Below are 21,696 nucleotides of genomic sequence, written 5' to 3'. Positions count from 1 at the left end.
TGTAGTTTTATTGTATTATTGAACTCTCATTTTGGGGGCTTGGGCACATTAACAGATTAATCCATCTGTATAGGGCTTTTGCTGTTGGATAGAATTTAAATTGTCTACATGAATATTTGTCTTAGGACCCTTAGATTTTATCTGAATACACAGATTAGGCTTTAAAAACAGACATACATGTCATTCTTGGCATTAGGAGTTTGGCTCAGTTAGCTTTCGAACTGACACTGTATAGCAGCCTTTTTTGGTATGGTTAGCATGGCACATGTTGGAACGTAAAGCATTTTACTGTACAGGTAAGGAATGTGCCATGTTGTTTTACCTATTCTCTCTCTCTCTTTCTCTCTCACTCCCACACACACATCCTGTGTGTATTCAGAGACCTTCAGAAACATTCATATTCATTTTCATGAGTCAGCAAAAGCCCTACGCTTGATTCCAACAGAATATTTCCTTTACATACTTTTCTTCTCTTAATTTTTACAAAATTTGTATGGTAGGTGTAAAAAAAAAAATCATAGTAACTGTACCATATTATTAACCCCTAAATCAAACTTTTTTTGTCTTGTGTATCTTGATTTTTCTGTGTGCTTTATAGTGAAGCAGCCGACACGAGTCGTTGTTCATAAAACAGCTTTTGAAAGTTGAGAGCACACCCCTGGAGAACCGACTGTGCTTGCTTACGTTTGGTTCATGACTTAAAAATCGAGTACAGGTGATGAAATCTTGGCAGTGTTAACAAAAAAGTAGTGTGTATTGTGCTATTTTTTTTTACTCTAGAAACTTAACCATTTGTAGAGAAAAGGAAACAAATTTTCACACATTGAACTTTCTGACATAAAATTAATGATAAATCATAGAAATCAAACCTTATATTTTGGCGAACATAAGTACTTTCAACAAACTCAGGTGGTGTATCAGGGAGACATTTTCTGGGTGTTTTTGTGTGTTTTCTGTCTTACAAAAGAGTGTGTTCTAATGCGTGGATATTTCTCTGCAGGAGTTATTCCTGATGAGACTAAGGCATTGTCTCTGTTGGCACCAGCTAATGCAGTGGCAGGTCTTCTGCCTGGTGGTGGACTCCTGCCTACCCCTAACCCACTTACCCAGGTATTCTGTTAGACTCTTAAAATGCGGAGGAATGCAGAATTGTGTATAAAACTAAACATTTGAGTTTTTAAAATGGTGTTGTAATTGTAGTTCACAGAGCATTATTACCTGTGCACAATATTGTTAAAGGTTTATATTATAGTCACTAATACGAAAGGGATTCTCTTGGAAATACACTTTTCAAGAACGTTCTGCAAATCGAATCTGTTACATCGATTTGCCACTTTCTCTCAAAACAACCCATAGGTAGTAACTATGTGAATGAAATCTCATGAAACATAAACTTCTGGTGAACATACTTTAAAAACTGGGTGCTCATTTGAATCAGGAGGAGAATAAAAATTCAGACTTCTTTTTTTCTTTCTCATTCCCCTTTCATCTTCTGCTCTTATCTTGGGGTTTGAATTAAATAGGTGATTTGAAATAACAAATCCTCAATAGAGATGGTTGATATGAGGGGACTGAAGTAAAACTGGAGAAAGTTTTTACTGGATGTTTTTACCTTAATAATGCTATAAAAAGCCTATAGCTTTTTTTATGGGTCTGTAAATGTCACGTAATATAACCATTCAAAGAGATTACAACTGGTTGTTGGTTTCACACGTGATCGTGAACGATGAGCCTTCAGCTAGAACTTTTTGACAGCATTCTTTCTGTTATATCGTTTGCTCAGTTACCTGTTAAGTGAATGTGTAGTATAGTATTATGCAATGAGAACTAGATCAGGTATTCTTAGCATTTTGAGTATAACTTTGATTATCCCTTAACTCCTAGATTTGTTGTTGTTAATCTATAAAATGAGGCATTGATGTATAAAATTGTGTAATCACTAAGATGGTGATTTGTATAGTAGTAGTAGTATTCAATATAGTTAAATTACAGAAAGCTTGGTACCTGTATTTGCTAAATAATTGAAACTTAAATTTTAGCCTAGTGCTTGTGGAGACGCTCAGACTGCCTCTAAAGCCATAGGATTTTGCATGGTTTGTGTCTCTGTGTTACAGATTAATCTAGCTTAGGTCAGGCAGGAAGACAAAACCACATGGTAATTTGAACAGGAAAAGTTTAAGGTAACTAGTAACGGGAAATTACGAGGGGAATGCTAAGGAATCTAGGAGTAGCCGCTATCCAGATCAGTCTCACTACTTCTAAGACTTAGGGAAAAAGACACATTGGATGAAAGGATTCTTCTTCCTCATTGAGGCTATTATTCAGACCTCCTTTGAAAAGAGGGCAGATAGCAGAGAAGTTTTCTGGGGTGCCACACAACTTTTCAGGAAGATGCAGAGAGGATGTCACTGAAACAAACAGAAATAAAAGGCTACATGGAGCTGCAGTAGCAATCAGAGGACAAAGGAACCAGGAAGAGAGACTTTCACAGTGTCTTCCCAGCTCCCCCTACAGATGAAACTTAGTATCATGCTAACTGCTAAAGGGTGCCTCTAAGGATACTTACTGCCTTTAGTATCACAAAGCAGAGCAAAAAACAATGAACTTGGAACTAAAAAGCAGTAAATACAAAGATACCAATATTAAAGAAACAGACAAAAACAAACACATAAAATCTGACTTAAGAACTGATACTCCCTACCAGGAGGGGAGGATGGTGGGGAGTTGGGATGACAGGGAGCCCAGTGAACTGGTGAAGGATGAAGGGCACTTTGGTGGTGGTATGATATAATAGACAAGGCATTTGTAGAAATGAGAGCCTTTACTCATAAAACATAAACCAAACATTTCCCAATAAGCATTTTTAAAGAAGCAATGTTATTAGCCCAAGAAAATAAAATTTTTGTGTTTTTTCTAAATCTAATTTTTGAAGTAAATGTGCTATAATGTGTGGGAAGCAAAGCAAACTATAACCCTTGGGCAGACCCCTGTGTTTTTATATTTTTATTAGAACACTTAACAATGCCCATTTTGTGTTACTATTGACAGGCTTGAAGTGGCATAGTTAAGTAGTTGCAACAGTTCACATAGCCGGTAGACTTAAACTTATTTGGACCTTTAGAGGGGGGAAAAATTAACCCTTTGATAGAAGGAACAAAAATGAAACTTTAAATAAAATTTGAAATTTCACAGATTGGCGCTGTTCCATTGGCTGCTTTGGGAGCCCCTACTCTTGATCCTGCCCTTGCCGCACTTGGGCTTCCTGGAGCAAACTTGAATTCTCAGGTATAACCTAACATCCTTCCACTTTGAGCTTCTCTTTATAATTAATTAAAGAATTCATCTCATTGGCTGCATTTCAAATTTAATATAAAGAAATTTTTGGTTACTATATTGTTAGCCTTTTACCCATTAAAGAATTTATTTTATAGTTCAAATTAGAAAGTAGTTTAATAAAAAGCTTATACATACCGTATCATGCAATCAGTAAATTATAATTTGCTTAAACTTTTATCTGAAGCCCTTTGTAGAAATCTTTTGATTAAAACTTTCTCAGAACATCTTAAAGTAAGCAAGAGATAAGTTTCTTTAAAATCTGGACTATGTAACTATTATCTTTGTGTTTGACTTGCTAAAGTAGCTCTAGATTTCTAATACTATAGTCACTTACGTCACCTGTTTTTGTTTTCCTATGTGGCTGCCAGAAAAATTAATACAGTGTGTTTGGTTGGCATTATATTTCTATTGGTCATTGTTGTGCCAAGAATATTGTACTTTTTGTAGGTTTGCCAGATTGTCTCAATACATTCAGCATAACCCAAAATGAAATATAATCATTGTCTTATGTGTGCTCACTCGTATTTTTGTTTTTGTAGTCTCTTGCTGCAGATCAGTTGCTGAAGCTTATGAGTACTGTTGATCCCAAGTAAGGGTTTTTTTCCTTACCAATTGTGTGTGTGTGTGAATGTTTAGAAAGCAGTTGGGTTTTTTGTGTTAGCTAAAAGTTATCCCAAGGCATGCAATATGTAATTCTGTTTTCTAAAATGAGAAAAATCCAGAGGTCAGCCCATTTGTAAAAGGTTTTGTTTTTATGTAATTTGAGTCTTTTGAAATAACTGACAATAGCTCATGCCAGGATGACAGTGAAAGAGATGAATGTTATCTTTAGTTGATTCATTTAAAAAAATATGTGCTGAGTGCTTATTACAAACATTTACTTTCATAGCATTTATGCTCTGAAAGGAAGAGCGATGTTGCTAAACATAATAAAGTAACTAGAGGAAGGAGAGGGCTGCTTTGGGAATTAATTGAGAGGAGGAGAGTTTAGAAGAAGATCAGAGACTAAGCCCTAAAGGATGAAGGGAGTTAGGAAGGCAAAGTGAGGAAACACTATCTCATAGCAAAGTAGTAAGTACTGTGTGTGTGTGACATACTAGCCAACATCATCTTTTAGGTGCTTTTAGAAGTTCCCTTCGTGCTATAACTGAAGTTTTTTCCTATTTGATAGTAAGTTCATAGGATGGTTTAATTGATATTGTACTCTGTATTGTTTACGAAGATTATGGCAGCCTCCCTTTTTTCCCTCCAACAAGTAACTTACTAAAATGATGTTTTACTTATTTTACATGTTTTGCATATTCTTAAAATATTTTAGATCTCAATTCTTGCTTCTGTTTCAGGTTGAATCATGTAGCTGCTGGTCTTGTTTCACCAAGCCTGAAATCAGATACCTCTAGTAAAGAAATAGAGGAAGCCATGAAGAGAGTACGAGAAGCACAGTCCCTAATTTCTGCTGCTATAGAACCAGGTAAACTCTTGTTTTTGCAGTTGTTTTCGGTCTTAAACTGATTATTCACAAAAGCGATTCTTTTGAAAATTTGTTAAAATAATACTCTAGATGTCTTGTTTTGTTTTGTTTTGGTTTTTTTTTTTGGATTGTCTAAATTCTGGTAAAGGGTCAAGTAATGAAATGATTCTCAGTGTGGGAAGCAGAGTTGCCTCCAAGATATATTTGAAAAATTATATGGAGACTTGTCATGTTGGTACCAGTTGCCTGTAGTGGGTAGAGGATAGATGCCACCCTCAGCCAACACTGAATGATCTGTTCCAAAATGTTAGTAGCATCTAAGTATATCTAATATTTGTTGTGGTATTTTTCTTATTTTTTATTTCTGAGGTTTTGTGTTTTTTTTTTTTTTTAAGATTTATTTATTTATGCATACAAGAACTGGGGTACAGGCCAGAAGTGTGGAATGGTGAGAGGATTCACCAGAGACAGAGTGGGGAACAGAACGGGCAGATTGACTGAAATACACTGCTGAGGGGAGCAGCGGGTGAGCCATGTGGGCAGCTCCCTGGCTGGGCATCGAACTCGTGCTGCAGTGGCTGTGGACAGCCTCGTAGGTTGCATCTTAACCCCTGGGAGGCCCGGTTTTTGGTTTTTAGTCATTTATGTTTGCCTAAGTTGGGGTAGCCTAATTGATTTTTGTCATTTGTTTGACCAAAAGAAACCTAATTAACATGATTAGGTATGGAGCCTCCCCTCGTGGTGCAGGTGGTTGAACGTAGCACTGTGAAGCTGTCGCAGCCTCTGCAGCACCGGTTCAATCCTGGCCGGCTGGCGAGGGTCCCACATGACGTGGCAGACCTCTCCTCTCCTGTTGCACCTGCTGCTCCCCTCAGCAGTGTATTTCAGCCAGTCTGCCTGTTCTGTTCCCCACTCTGTCTCTGGTGAATCCTCTCACCCTCCTGTGAATCTGGCCTGTACCCCGGCTCTTGTATAAATAAATAAATAAATAAAAATCTTTTTTTTAAAAAAGGTGTGTTATGCCATTTAAGAGAGGAAAAAAAACTGTATTTTCTGCCCTTTTTCTTTTTTCGAGGCAGAATGAGCATATATCCTATTATCTGGCAGTATTTGGGTCTTTTCTCCTGGATTTTTTTTTCCATTGAAGTATAATCTTGGGCCTCCCAGGTGGCGCAGTGGGTTGAGCGCAGTGCTATGAAGCCTCTACTGCAACGGTTCAATTCCCGGCCAGCCAGGGAGAATCCTGTCTCGCCTGCTGCTCCATTCAGCAGTGCTTTTGGTGCATCTGCCTGTTTTGCTCCCCACTCTGTCACTCACCTTCCCGTGACTCTGGCCTGTACCCCAGCTCTTGTATAAATAAAATAAATCTTTAAAAAATAATAATAATAATAATAAAGTATAATCTTGGGCAAATTGATACCAAGTGCTTTATGTATTATCTCATTTGAGCCACAGAATATTAAATTATTAGCCCTGCATTTACATGGCAAGCAGTAGGGACTTTAGATACACAGATAGATTTGTGTGACTCCAAAACATGATGTAACTATTTTCTGTTTTCATGGAAAACTCACAACTGAAATGATTAAAAATAGCTTTGTTTGGATTATTATTGTCAGTATTTTTGTCAATTTATTATTAGTGTAATGACATTTATAATAAATTGAATCCTGTTAATGAAATGATTTAACGTGAAAGGTATGATCTCAGTCTCACTTTGATGAGAGCCCATGAGTGAAGAATGCATTGCCTTTATATCTTAAGTAATTACTATTTGAAGGAATTTCTTTAAAGGCTAGGAAATGGAGAGAGATTAGTCTATATGTCTCATCCATATACACAATTGAAAGTTACGGCTGTGCTTCTGACTGTACCCAGTGCTTGTATATATAAATAAATAAATCTTTAAAAAAATAAAATAAACTACTGTTGCAACTTTAAAAAAAAATTTAGAATGTTTATTATATTTTTTTTTATGAACACTACATTCATTTTACAGTTAAGTACTGTTTGGAGACATGTTAATACATAAATGTGTAAAATTAAATTTCACAGCAGGGTGATTATAGCTGTATAAGTTCCTAGAATAATTCCTGAATTGGAGTAATCTCCCTATTTATTTGGTTATTTATAAATCCAAATTTTCATTTTTAAATACAGATAAGAAGGAGGAAAAACGAAGGCACTCAAGGTCAAGATCACGTTCTAGGAGGAGGAGGACCCCCTCATCTTCTAGGCACAGGTTCGGTTAATCACTTTTTGTGGTCAGTTGTACCTTAGACAAAGATAATTTCTGTGTGTCACTGCTTTGTTAATTTGCTGTCTGTTAAACCTGCTAACTCCCGGTTAAATTGCTAGTAATCACTGTTGATAATATCCTTATGTTCTGCAAGTTTTTCTCAAAAGTTGCTGTCAAACTTGCAGGTTGGTAATCTCTATGTACTTGTAAAAAAATGTGTGGGTGAGAGCTGTCAATGTTGGCCATTAAGATTTGAAATGTCAGTGGTAAACCCATACATGTTAATGTAACTTAGAAGCAAATCTTTTTAAAAAAAAAAAACAGCTATGTATTACTGCCTTACAAATCTCTTTAATATTTAGCATGACTGAAGGTGTATGGGATTCTGGTTAGTAAATTTGGCTTCATGTGAATATGTAATTAGAAAAGGGGAAAGTGATTTTTTAGGTGATAATATTATGAATATTCTTTGCTATGTAACACCATAACTCCATAATAATGATTTTACATATTCTGTTAAAATCTCATCCTCTACGTTGAGTGGATTTTCTTCCAGTCATTGTTTTGTAAAATTAGGCATTGGTGGCCTGGAGAATAATTTGTCACCTAAATCTTGACACATTGTGTTATATGATACAAAAGTGACACTTTGTAATCCGAAAATCATTTTAAGTATTACAAAGTTGTAATGTTCACAAAGGTTAATTCAAGTTTTATCATTGGCATCAGTGTAGTTATCTTCCTTAAAATGATAGACTTCATTCTTACCATGTTTTTAAGATAATTTTGCCATCTAACCAAGTCTCAGCAACTTGGTTGCTCACTTCTTTCAAATAAAGTTGATGTTTCATGGAAAAACAATTAGTTAAGCTTATAATTCAGTCACACAACTGTCTTCCTTGATACAGCTATTGAGCTATAATTACCAGAAGTGTTTTGTGCATGCATCCCATTCCATTCCATTAGAATAATGCCCAAGAGACTAGATTTTGAAATACTGCTTTAATAGTACTAGGACTGGATTTAATAAAATCAATTTTTACTGCTTCATCCAAGACATCCTTAGTGAAAATGGCTTTTTTTTTCTTCTTCCTCTTTCATTGCAAGTACATACTGCAAATTCTAATGAAGAATACAGTGACTACTAGGACAGTTCATTTGCCACTACCTTGATTTATACTAAAGGAGATGCCAGCCTTTTTACACTACCATTGCTTTTGCACTATTAGTGCAATTGTCAATACAGTGGAAAAGGCAAGTAATAATGCTGTTACTGTTTTCAAAATAATTTTGTCTTCATTAGACTCCATGACATCATCAAGTTCATTTTGGGGCTGTGTCTTAGCTCATACAACGGCTTTAATAAGAATCATAGATTGAATAACTTGTAAACAGCAGAAATTTATGTCTCCAGTTCTAGAGGCTAGGAAAGTCCAAGATGAAGGTGCCAGCAAATGTGATGTCTGATGAGGACCTGCCTCCTCATTTATAGTCTGCTGTGTTTTCACTGTATCCTCATAGGCAGTATGCCAGGGATCTGAGATGTCTTTCATAAGGGTTTTGTATCCTATTCTTTCATAAAAGCTATGCCCTCCTGACCATATCACCTCCCAAAGGCCGTACTTCAAAATATCACACTTGGGATTAGGTTTCATGTCAGAATTTTTGCAGTACACGTTCAGTATGGCTAGCTGTTAGAAGGTTGTCCTATCTGGTGTTTCTGTTTTATTTCCTGTCACCCACATTTCTCTTACTCATCTCGTTCTTAAAGCTGACTTTCAAAAACACAAATTTGGATCATACTGCAACTCTTTTAAACCTTGACAAATTCCTTATTACCTTAATAAGGTAAAATATAAAACCCTATTCAGGGTTCTTTATTATTTGGTCTGGTTTGTCTTTCCATCTATGTCAGTTGCCATTCCAAAAGAGCCATGGTAACACTTGACTGAATGTAGTCATTTTCACTCTTCATGTTTCTTTCTGCATTGCAGATTTTGGTACATCTTCACTTCTTTTTGAGGAACTCCTTTTTCTTTGTTCAAATGCTGCTTAATTTTACACTTTTGTAAAGTGTTGGTACTGTATACTGTCATAATCTTCCAGGACAGTTGCTGTCATAATCTCCTTTAACATGTAAAAAGGACAATTTTTTTTTCTTCTGTACATACCAAGTACATGCTAGCGCTTAAATTGTAATTTGAAATAACTGAAACATTTATTTCCCAGAATGCAGTGCTTTTGAACTGTGCTTGGACACTGGACATCATAATAGAGAGATGATTATTAGAGGTGGTAGTGTCTTAAGTCTCTTGATATTAAAGAAAATGACCAGTAAGCTTCAGTAAGACTTTTTTATATAATTATATATGCTGATCTCTTATTTTTTAAAATCAAATATATCAGTGTGTAAAAGTGACTTTGCTATATTTCTTTGATGAAGACTTCAAATAGCTAAATATATGCTCTCAGCTTTCTTATAAGTGAAATTTGAACATGAATATTTTCCATTTCTAAATGTCCCATCCTCTTTTAAAATTTTCCTTGGAACAAGTTTGACTAGTAGATGTTGAAAGATCAAGTCTAAGAAAAGGATTGAAATTTTTGCTAATTGTTCTTAAAATCAAGGAGAATGAAATACAGGAATGAGGATCATTGACAACATCAAAAGGATAGTTGTCCTTCAAATGTCCTCAAGAAAACAGAATAGGGGAACCTTTCTGAAAGAAACATTTTTGTTATGTTTCAGGAAAGAAATAATATAGACAGATCTATATATTGAGAAGAAATGAAAATAAAAGGCAGTTTATACAGAATTTTATTTTATTATTTTTTTTAAATTTCCAAATTCTGATCTTCTGAGTCTTTTTTTTTTTTTTAAGACTTATTTATTTATTTACTTTTATTTATTTATATAAGCACTGGGTACAGTCAGAAGCACGGGAGGGCCCGAGAACTCACCAGAGCAAGAGCGGGGAGCAGAGCAGGCAGAAGGACCGAAGTACACTGATGAGGGGAGCAGCGGGCGGCAGGAGAGGTCTGCGCGCCATGTGGGACCCTCTGCCGGTGGCCGGGAAGCAGCCGGGGATCGAACCGGCGCTGCAGAGGCTGCGGGCAGCTTCGCAACCCAGCGCTCAACCACTGCGCCACCAGGGAGGCCCCCAGAATTTTATTTTTATATATATATATATATATATATGTGGGGCAAGCGTTGCTTAGATTTATTTTAAATTATAAATCAAAGGATAGGATATTTTTTAGAGAATAACAATTAGAAGTCATAGAAGATAACATTCAGAAAGCAAGTAATAAGAATATATAACTATTTGATAACTGATAGACTTACCATGCATCAGTGAGGAATCAAGTACATGCTAAATTACTTTGTAATTATGAGAGGTGATGCAAGTCAGATTAATGTTCCTTTTAATCTTTGCCATTATTTTTAACTTTGGAGTTGTAGTTTCAGTAGACATAGAAGCACTGGTTTGACAGATTAAGCAAAAGATTAAAATGCATGGAATTACAGTTATGAAAAAGTTCTGCTAATTTTTAGGGTATCGAAGATGTTTACTGTATGAACTAAGTAAATAGTGGCAGCAATGACAGCACCCACCAGGCAAGTATCCCCACTTACTGATGGTTAGTTCAGTTGTGTGAGTTTTTTGTCTGGTGCCAAGTAAAATACTCACAAGCAAGAGCTAGTCTTTTTACATTTATATGTGTGTTGGCTTCCTTTTATATTTTTAGGCGGTCAAGAAGCAGGTCAAGAAGGAGATCACATTCTAAGTCAAGGAGTAGGCGACGATCCAAAAGTCCAAGACGGAGAAGATCTCATTCCAGAGAGCGAGGTAGAAGGTCAAGGAGCACATCAAAAAACAGGTACATTAGACTTCAACTTTGTGTGGGAAAACAAATTTTAAAGCTTCAAGATCCAATACTGTATTAATGATAGAGGAGATTGAAGTAGACTGGAGAGAAACTTTATAGAGTTTGAGGAAACTGACATTTTGTAAGTAAACAGATATCCGTTTATAGCAAGGCCTATATAAATAAGATTTCTTTGTAGTAAAAATTCTTAGCTGTCTTGCTACCTTCTTTCATTTCCACTCAATCACCACTAAGGATTTAGTGCTGACAGCCTTTCTTCATAGTATGCCAGAGGTTATGGCAGATAACTATGACTTGTCTTTGTATCTCTTTATAGCAAACATTTTAAGCTTCTGTGTATATTAGGCTTATTAGGGGCTCTTAGCCTGTGATTTGGATGGAACCAGTTGAGAGTTAAAGTAAGGATTCATTAAAAAAAAAAAAAAAAAAAAAACACTCCCATCTTCACATTTCATTTTGACTTAAACATGCTTGTATTAAGGAATCCATTTTTTTAAATCTAGGCCAAACCCTTTAAAATTAGTATGCCTAGTCTTGAGTGATAAATTGCTGTTTATTTCCGTTGAACCACCTTTAAAGTGTCCAAAAAAACTATCACTTGAAAGTACCTAGGTTTTTTAGAATTTTTTTGATATTCACATATAATTTCACAACACTAAACAACTGTCTTATCTTTCTCTTTGCCTTAACTTTTAAGATGTAGCCTCTATTTCATACTATTTTATCTGTTCATTTGATTATGTAAGTTAAAATAAAGACAGCTGGGTACCAGTAAAATTTATCCCTAGTAAGAATAAAACTCAGCTGAAAACTGATGTTCTGGAATAGCTTTACTGAGTGTTCAGGCTTTTCGTCATTATATTTTGCAGAGTGAGTCATCTAGTCAATCGTGCAAACAAGCTTTCTTAATGAAACACGTATCATCCAAAGAGGAATTAGGCATTCCTTCTCTCACGAAACTTTCTTTACATCAGGAGAGAAATGAATATAATTATAAAGAAAGAACTGTGTTAAGTGTTGGAATTGGCCTAATTGAGAAATTATGCTCAAGTATTAAATTCTGATAGATTCTACTAGACTCAGTAAGTAGCATGGTTTCAAGTAAAGAATGTTGTTTCAAAGCATAAATTCTAGAAATAGCAAATACCTGTTATAGGAGTGCCAAGAAGAGAGGTTAGAAAAATGTTAAAGTGACAGATCACACACAGAAAGTTGTGTTCACGCTAAGTTCTTGTTAACACTTAAGAAATTTGCGTTTTTCGAGGAGGGAATGGGAATGGTAAAAAGGATGAACAGGGTGCTGATATTTTCAAGTTTGTACTTAGAAATATTTCTGATAAAAGGTCTGAGATGAACTTGTAGAAAACAGATTAGGACTTAAGGGACTGTTAAAATAATTTAGGAATTAGATGGCAAAGACTTTGAATGGAAAGAGGATTACCAAAGAAGGGAGGGTATGAAATAGAGAATATAGGGCAGGTGAATTAATTTAGAACAATAAAAATAAATCTTTGAAATTATATATGCACATACATATTTTAATCATTAAAAATTATAGTGTAGTTGAACATAGATATGTGTCTGTTCATGGGTAAAAGGACTTCTCATTCAACAAATATATTATTGGTTATCTACATTTTGCCTGCAGTCTTGGGGAGAGTAATGATCTTGTGGAGGAAATACTTTGGGGAATAAAAGTAAATTTACAAGAATCTAAAAAAAATTTCAGAGGTTCAGGCATGGTTGTGTCCATTATGACCGGATATTTAATGATAGAATATGTATGTAGCAACAGGAAAAAGAGTAGAAGGTTGACTTGTTCCATGGTGGACATTAACATATGGGGTATACGCTTTATGAGATCATTTGTAATGCTGGTGAGTCACTATGATTTAGTTCATTAAGGATTTAGATCTGATAGTAAAAGATCTAGAGCCATGGTGATAGAAAAAGGTAATGTTGAAGCTTCAAACCTAGAGGTGATTATTATAAATGGTGTATCGCCAGATACAGCAAGAAATGGGCCAACATACTAATTATTTTCTCACCACATAATCTGCTTACCTCCATTGGAGAAGAAGTAATACCAGGAGGATTTTTAAAGTTATTTACCACAAATATACCATTTGTGCTAGTGTTTCTATGCAGTTTCTGTGGGAACATTTTATAAATTGCATTAATCAGATTGTGCTTTTTATTTTATTTATTTTTTTTTTTTGTTATTATCCATACAAGAGCTGGGGTGTAGGCCAGAGATGCAGGGGGTGAGAAGTTTCCCCAGGGACAGTGGGGAGCAGAATGGGCGGATCAACTGAAATACACTGCTGAGGGGAGCAGCAGGTGAGACAGGAGAGGTCTACTGCGCCATGTGGGTTAGCTCTCTGGCCGGGGATTGAACTTATGCTGCAGTGACTGCCAATAGCTTGATAGTACCGAGACTTAACTCCTTGAGCCACAGGGGAGGTCCTCAGATTTTGCATTTTTTATTGTTTTTAGTGCTGTGTAAGTTTAAGCTCACTATTTTAATGTGCTCATAAATTGTCCTATTAGAGACAAGAAGAAAGAAGACAAAGAAAAGAAACGTTCCAAAACACCACCAAAAAGTTATAGCACAGCCAGACGTTCCAGAAGTGCAAGCAGGTAAGGTGCATTACAAAGTCTTGGCATATTTTTTTAACTTTGTTTCAGAGAAAGTCAGTAGGTTGTGAACATGAAGGTTTTTAGTACATCAGTATGCACTTTGGTTTTGAAGTTTTGTTTTGATTAAGTAGTTTCTGCATAAAGTTTATCTTTTCACTTATTTTAATGGTATAGAAAATATTTGAAATAACAGAATTTAACAGAACTTATTTTTTATGTTTACTATATGCAGGTCACATCCTGATCTGTTTTTTTCGCCCCAAGTGTTTTCAAGTTTTTTTCCCCTAAGTATTTGTTTTGATAACTAAAGTGAATTGAATTACTACATGAAATTAATTATAGTAAGTTATACTTAAATGATGCACCTTAATACTTCAAATAATTTTTTCCCCATATGTAGTACGTAGTTCTTTGATAAAATAATGAAGGCAGTGCAGGTTCTGGTTTGTCAATCTTAGACTCATCATTCTACCTTTGACCTGCCATATTGAAAATTCATTTTTTAAACTTGACATACACATAAGGGCATTTTTTCCCCAATCTCGTTTATATAGATGTCTCACACTGTATATAAACCTAGTTCAAAATGAAAGACCTAAATGTAAATACTAAAACTAAACACCTTCTGAGAAGAAAATGTAGTAAATCTTCATGACCTTAAGTTTGAAGATATTGACTTCAAAAATATTAAGTAACAGAAAAGAAATAGTAAATAATGGGAAATATTTAGTCAACAAATTTTATGTTTCAAAGAGCACTGTCAGGAAAGTGGTTGGCAAAAGAAACTATCATTTAAGTGAAAAGACACCCCCCTATAAGGGAGAACATATTTGCATGCCATATATATTTTTTTTTTTTTTAAGATTTATTTATTTATTTATACAAGCACTGGGTACAGTCAGAAGCGCGGGAGGGTGAGAGAATTCACCAGAGCCAGAGCGGGGAGCAGAGCAGGCAGAAGGACCGAAGTACACTGCTGAGGGGAGCAGCAGGAGGCAGGAGAGGTCTGTGCGCCATGCGGGACCCTCCTTCAGTAGCCGGGGAGCAGCTGGGGATCGAACCGGCGCTGCAGAGGCTGCAGGCAGCTTCGCAACCCAGCGCTCAACCGCTGCACCACCGGGGAGGCCCCGCATGCCGTATATTTTTAACAAGAGGTAAATACCCAAGATCTAGAAAAAACTCCTACAACTCAACAAAAAGAATACAAAAATGCAGTCAGAAAATGTACAGAAGACCTAATTAGACACTTTTCCAAAGAAGACCTAGAGATGGCCAACAAGCATATGAAAAAACGCTTATCATATCTATCATCAGTGAGATATAATTCAAAGCCCCAGTAATCTACTCCCTTACACACATGAGTATGGCTCATATCAAAAAAGACCAAGAAACGACAAGTGTTGGCAAGGATATGGAGAAAAAGGAACCCTCATACTTGATGGAATGTAGACTGTTCTGGCACCTATAGAACACAATATGCAGGTTTCTTAAAACATTAAAAATAGAGATGCCATATGATCCACCAATTCCACTCCTTGGTATCTACCTGAAGAAGGCAAAGCACAAATTCAAAGGGATACAAGGCACTCCTGTGTTCATTGCAGCACTGTTTTTTTTGTTTTTTTTGTTTTTTTTTTCAATTATAAATTTTATTTTTATATTCCCCATACAATTGCGACCTCCTTATTTTGACCCCAGTCCCTCCCCTCCCCGGTCCCACCCCCATAGAGTTTCTCTGGTTCATAGTTGTTTGTTGATTTTGATTTTTACTTTCTATAGTTATTCTTTTTCCTGGTCCCTTATTTAAGTTTTCTAGATTACTGCTATGAGTGAGACCATCGGTATTTTTCTTTTTCTTTCTGGCTTATTTCGCTGCGCATGATCCCTTCGAGCGCCATCCATCTTGCTGCAAATTGCATGTGTTTATCTTTTTTGAATGCTGAGTAATATTCCATGGTGTATATGTACCACAGCTTCTTGATCCAGTCATCTATTTTTGGGCATTTGGGCTGTTTCCAAAGCTTAGCTATTGTAAACAGTGCTGCTATAAACATAGGGGTGCAGGTGCTCTTTGGAATTGATGTTTCTGTGTCCTTTGGGTAAATACCTAGGAGTGGAATTGCTGGATCATATGGAAGCTCTATGTTTAGTAGGTCCAGAAATCTCCACACAGCTCTCCATAGTGGTTGGACCAGTTTGCACTCCCACCAGCAGTGCTGCAGGAGAGTTCCTTTTTTTCCACAACCTCGCCAACATTTGTTGTTGCTAGTTTTTTTAATATGTGCCATTCTCACTGGTATAAGATGGTATCTCATGGTAGTTGGCCCTGCAGCACTGTTTCTAATAGCCAAGTTAATGGAAACAACCTAAGTGGCCAGAGACAGATGAGTGTGTTAAGAAGATGCAGTATTATGTGCACAGTGGAACACTACTCAGCTATACAAAAAAATGAAATCTTGTCATCTGCAACAACATAGATGGAACTGGAGGGAATTAGCATCTGAGTGAAATGAGTCAGAAAATAGCACATACGGCTTGGTTTCACACCTATGAAATACAGCAAAATAAAGGCTCAGACAAAACCAAACCAAAACAAACCCTAGATAATAACTGTAAAATTGAGGCTACCAGGGCGGAAGAGGAGGAGTCCCAAAGGATTGTAGTGGAGGACTGCAGTACCTTGGTGGTGGGTGTGATGGAGTAACACATGTTTGAAGCATGTGATCCTACACCTCCAAATCATATACAATATTTCAAACAGTTTTACCTCAATTTTTTTTAAAAGTGCTAGAAAATATTTGCAAATTGTAATCTGATAAGGGCCCTTAAGATAGAATATAGAGGGGCCTCCCCGGTGGCGCAGTGGTTGAGCGCTGGGTTGCAAAGCTGCCTGCAGCCTCTGCAGTGCTGGTTCGATCCCCGGCTGCTCCCCGGCCACCGGAGGAGGGTCCCACATGGCGCGCAGACCTCTCCTGCCTCCCGCTGCTCCCCTCAGCAGTGTACTTCGGTCCTTCTGCCTACTCTGCTCCCCGCTCTGGCTCTGGTGAATTCTCTCACCCTCCCGCGCTTCTGACTGTACCCAGTGCATGTATAAACAAAACAAATAAATAAATAAAAAACAAACAAACAAAAAAGATAGAATATAGAAAGAACTGTTAAAACTCAACAATAGAAAGACAATCTGATTTTAAAATGGGCAGAGGATCTGAATTACCATTTCTCCAAACAAAATATGCTGGTGTTAAGTATCTAAAAAGGTGTTTCACCATCAGACATGGGGGAAATGTAAATCAAAACTACATCTGTAGTTGGCTATAATCATAAAGATAGATAACTAGTACTAGTGAGGATGTGAAACATTGGAACACCATCTGTTGCTGGTGTGATTGTAAAATGATTCCACTTCTTTGGAGAACATGATGTCATGGAGTACACAGATGATGGGTGTAAGGTAGTAGTAGTTCCTAAGAAAGTGTAAACATTTAGACACAATTTCAGTCCTAGGGCTATCCCCAAGAGAAATAAAACATTTCCACACAAAAAAACTTGAACATGAATGTCCAACATTATTGATAATAGCCAAAAAGTTAACCCAAATAGTCATTAACTAATCATGGGTAAAGAAAATGGTATATCCATACAGCCCATGTATTCAGAAGTAAAAATCAACAAAATACTGACGAATGCTACACTGTGGATGAGCCTTGAAAGTGTTTTGCTAGATGAAAGAAGCCAGTCATAAGGAACCACTTAATCGTATGATTCTGTTTATATGTAATATCAGAATAGGTAAGCTGATAAAGGTAGATTAGTCGGAGTTGGCAAGTCATAACTCTAAGGGCATGGCGTTTCTTTTGGAAGCATCTTAAAAACTAAGTCTGCCTTGAGGACATTCTGCTAAGTGAAATAAGTCAGAAGTTCATAGATAGAGAAAACAAATTGGTTATTAGAAGTTGTGAGGGTGGATAAAAATAAGTCCTGGGATTGTAATGTACTGCACGGGAACTATTGTTGATAATACTGTATTGCATATTTGAAAGTTGTTAAAACAATAGATCTTTAAAAGTTCTTGTAACTGTGTGGTAATATATGTTATTTAAACTTAGGTGTAGTGATCTTTTCACAGTATATCAAATATCAAGTGTTCATGTTTTACACCTAAAACTAATAAAATATGTTACTTACCTCAATTTTAAAAATAAAATCTATAAGAAAAAAAGCCAGGCATAAAGTACTGCAGGAAATGCCAAATTAGGTCTGAGGAATAAGTGGCAGAAGCACATAAAAGATAGAGTGCAGCATGACTCTTCTTAACTTAAAAATGGAGGCTTTTTTTTTTTTTTTTTTTTTTTTTTTTTTTTTTTTGCGGGGGGGAGGCCTGTTGCTTTAATAAAGTTATTTATAAGCATCTTAACGTAAGTATTTACTGGATCATTCTAAGTTCAGGCATATGCTATAAGTTTTTACTGATTTCCTACTGTGTGGTTGCAGTATGCTGCAATCTACAATCTGTAGAAAGGCAGAGAAATATAAAACATTTCTTCCATATGGGGATTTTGAGATAGCAGCTACACAAAGTTTAGCAAAAAGTATGAGGTATATGTAGTAAATATTTGATGAGTGAATGTTAAACTGTAATGTTTCACAGGACCATGGGGTCACAACTGAAAGGATTCTTTTTTTTTAAGTTATTAGACAACTGAAAGTACAGGGACTTTTTTGTTTGTGCCCAAATCAAATTATAATGGTCATTTTACAAGTCTGATAACTTCTGGTTTTATTTTTTATTTATTTATTGAGTTATTTATTTATACAAGCACTGGGTACAGTGAGAAGCGTGGGAGGGTGAGAGAATTCACCAGAGCCAGAGCCGGGAGCAGAACAGGCAGAAGGACTGAAGTACATTGCTGAGGGGAGCAGCAGGCAGCAGGAGAGGTCTGCGCGCCATGTGGGACCCTCACCCGGTGGCCGGGGATTGAACCAGTGCTGCAGAGGCTGCGGGCAGCTTCGCAGCCCAGCACTCAACCGCTGTGCCACCAGGGGAGGCCCATAACTTCAGATTTTAAAGAAGTTGTTAAGAGAATTGGAAAAAGCTATTATACATTGTCCATCTTTAATTGCTCAAAGTAAGAGGGATGGAGAAGGGGAGAGTTAATTGCTCAAAGTAAGAGGGATGGAGAAGGGGAGAGTTATAAGCATTTTGATTTCTATGTTACCAACTAATGTTAATTTTCTGAAATTTTACTCAATTTAAGTGATTTTTGTTAATCAGTCTTTTCTCAAATTTAATATTTCTAATGCCTTTATTGCTAAAATTGGATTTACTTGAGGGCCTTAAAGGAAGGGTGTATCATTTACAAAGGCCTATTGTTTGCAAAGAGTTATTGTTCATTTGACTCCTTAATTCAAAATAGTATTTGAAAACAGAATTCTGTTATCGGAGTTCCTAAAGGAGCTCCATCATAGAAACATCTGCTATGTGTCTGCATGTTTTAGATAATACTGTATTTTAAAGTCTAGTTTATACATCTGTGGTTCTAGAGAAAGACGACGACGACGAAGCAGAAGTGGCACAAGGTCTCCTAAAAAGCCTAGGTCTCCTAAAAGAAAATTGTCTCGCTCCCCATCCCCTAGGAGGTAAGAACATTATTTCACTCTGTCTTTTCTGTTTTCAGAAGCTGTCAGTTTTATTCGAGTTTTCCTCTTCGGGAACTAAGTGCCTAAGAAGTTGCTGATAGGTTCCCTTCATGAGTTGAGACTTTTATAATAATCAGTGTTCAAGACTGAATGTTTTATTTTAGATCTGTACCCAAGTTAGTCATCTTGCATAGAATACTTGTGCACTGCGTGTTATCGAGTGTTTTGAACTCTCATCGTTGCTTTCCTATTAATTTTATGTGAACTTGGATCAAGCTCTCCATCCAAACAAATAAAACCTGTTGCTGCACGTAAGGGTAAAGCTTCTTGAATGGTTCTGTTTAAGAATCTCTGTTTGAGAATATTTTGCTGTCATCCTAGACATAAAAAGGAGAAGAAGAAAGATAAAGACAAAGAAAGAAGCAGAGATGAAAGAGAAAGATCAACAAGCAAGAAGAAGAAGAGTAAAGATAAGGAAAAGGATCGGGAAAGAAAATCAGAGAGTGATAAAGATGTAAAAGTAAGTCTAAAAACTAACTTATTTTGGTATTTAGGGTGGTGCTGGTACTTTTAAGAAGTGATTTTTCTTTGAAGAAGTTTACTTTTATTATTCTCGTTGGCAAAGCAGGTTACACGGGATTACGATGAAGAGGAACAGGGGTATGACAGCGAGAAGGAGAAAAAAGAGGAGAAGAAACCAACAGAGCCAGGTTCCCCTAAAACAAAAGAATGTTCTGTGGAGAAGGGAACTGGTGATTCACTGAGAGAATCCAAAGTGAATGGGGATGATCATCATGAGGAAGACATGGATATGAGTGACTGAATATTGCCTCCATGAGAATCTGACTGTATACATGCATCAGTGTCATTCCTTTGTGTGATTTCTTAATGCTGTATTTGTTCATCTCAAACCTAGATGTATACAGCTCTGAGTTAAAATGGTTATAAAGCTCCTGATATTGACATTAGTTATTTACACCAAAAATCTTTTAGAAAATGATATTGTGGGTAACCAATTCTTGACATGGTGAAATGTGATTGAGTAACCAAGCAGTTTTACTATTCTGGTGCTGCTTCATAACAAAAACGAAAAGCTGCATGCATCTACAGCAGGCATGGATTGTTTATGTTGTATGATCTCCTTTATTACGTAAGTTCACTTATAGTATTTCTAGAATTTGATTCATTGCCGTAATAGAGCCATGTAGGGAATGCACTGATTGCATGTTAATTGTGGCAGGAATATCCTAAATGTCATTAAAATCTCCAACATGATGGATCTACTTATGGTCTTGTTTGTTGACATGACAAATTAACATTCTTATAGTTACATCTGAAATGAGCATTGAAATAGATAATCCTTTAAGCCTTGTGGCTAAATTTTTGTGGCTTTTGTTTAACTTTGAAAGGTGTTATATGCACTAACCTTTTTTTGATGGCTAATTAGGCTTTAATTACAGAAACAAGATTTCAAATGAAACTGTCTTTGACAGTAAATAACATATTTTGAGGTAGAATTGTATACTTTTTCATAAGGTATTTCGGAAATTTTTCCTGAAATAGTAATTTATTCCACATCTCCATCAGTGAAGCTATCTGCCTGTCCTGAGTCCACCTGTAAAAGAAAGTTTTCTTGTCCTGATTTTCAATTTTCCACTCCTTTATTAATTTGTTTTAATCTCAATGTTGGAAAAAGGGGGTAGTGCATTTTAAATTGACCTTCATATGCTTTTAAAATAAGACAAATCTACTTGATAATGTACTTTTTATTTGATCTCAAGTTGTATAAAACCAATAAATTTGTGTTACTGCAGTCGTAATCTCTTAAGCACCCAGTGATTCCATGTTTAAATGCAAAGTAGTTAGGCAACTGTTTTCTTAGTTACAGGAGTTTCAAGCTTCACTTTTGTGCAGTAAAAACAAAAGTAGGCTACAGTCTGTGCCATGTTGATGTACAGTTTCTGAAATTGTTTTACAAGACTTTGATAATAAAACCCTTAAACTTATGTTCATGTTCCTGTAAAACCGTATTTGTATTTATTTACACTGTTGAATGTATGACATTTACCTCATTCATTTTACAAATCAAGTTTTCCCCATTTCAATCCACATGTTTAAAGATAGTAATAAGATGAAATCCATCACTATAGCGATTAGCTGTCATCAGAATTGTCAAAGTTGGTTTCATTTCTCTCTAAAATAGTCTTTTTCCTGGTGTAATTTTCTCATATTTGGGTGTAGGAATTTGGCTCACTAAAGCAATGAAGTTTAGGATAACCAAATGATCCCACCTATATCTAGCAAATTTATATTTTCGGTGAAATATAATACCTTTTCTGGAATAGTATAGAGACTGTCAATGGTATATATACTGTATAATACTAAATAGTATAATCATTTATAAAATGAGTAGTGTTTTCAGTGGCTGGGATTAAGGGGATATTGAGACTTGGAATTGTAGATTTTATCAGAGTTTGAGTAT

The 21,696-nt window shown here is 36.1% G+C and overlaps 1 protein-coding gene across 9 annotated transcripts in view; it reads left to right on the top strand.

Moving 5' to 3' along the window:
* Positions 1-21,220, top strand: part of SRSF11 (serine and arginine rich splicing factor 11) — a 39,366-nt gene extending 18,146 nt beyond the window's left edge. For 5 of the 9 annotated variants that reach the window (XM_037501157.2, XM_037501158.2, XM_054691825.1 and 2 more), the window contains exons 4-13: positions 1,001-1,110; positions 3,193-3,285; positions 3,876-3,925; positions 4,680-4,807; positions 6,968-7,049; positions 10,797-10,928; positions 13,488-13,577; positions 19,119-19,214; positions 19,596-19,734; positions 19,840-21,220. In XM_037501157.2, the coding sequence (XP_037357054.1) occupies positions 1,001-1,110; positions 3,193-3,285; positions 3,876-3,925; positions 4,680-4,807; positions 6,968-7,049; positions 10,797-10,928; positions 13,488-13,577; positions 19,119-19,214; positions 19,596-19,734; positions 19,840-20,037 (1,118 nt within the window). In that variant the 3' untranslated portion in view covers positions 20,038-21,220. Of the gene's footprint in view, positions 1-657; positions 716-1,000; positions 1,111-3,192; positions 3,286-3,875; positions 3,926-4,679; positions 4,808-6,967; positions 7,050-10,796; positions 10,929-13,487; positions 13,578-19,118; positions 19,215-19,595; positions 19,735-19,839 lie in introns of those variants that run through there. The other 4 variants (XM_037501159.1, XM_037501160.2, XM_054691823.1 and 1 more) reach the window with 2 other exon arrangements.
* Positions 21,221-21,696: the final 476 nt, after the last annotated feature.

This window comes from Talpa occidentalis, unplaced genomic scaffold (assembly GCF_014898055.3).
Source record: "Talpa occidentalis isolate TD23 unplaced genomic scaffold, MPIMG_talOcc4v2.1 talOcc4.9, whole genome shotgun sequence".
Taxonomy (NCBI): domain Eukaryota; kingdom Metazoa; phylum Chordata; class Mammalia; order Eulipotyphla; family Talpidae; genus Talpa; species Talpa occidentalis.
The sequence above is the reverse complement of the archived record's forward strand: the minus strand, read 5'-3'. Positions and strand labels throughout refer to the sequence as shown.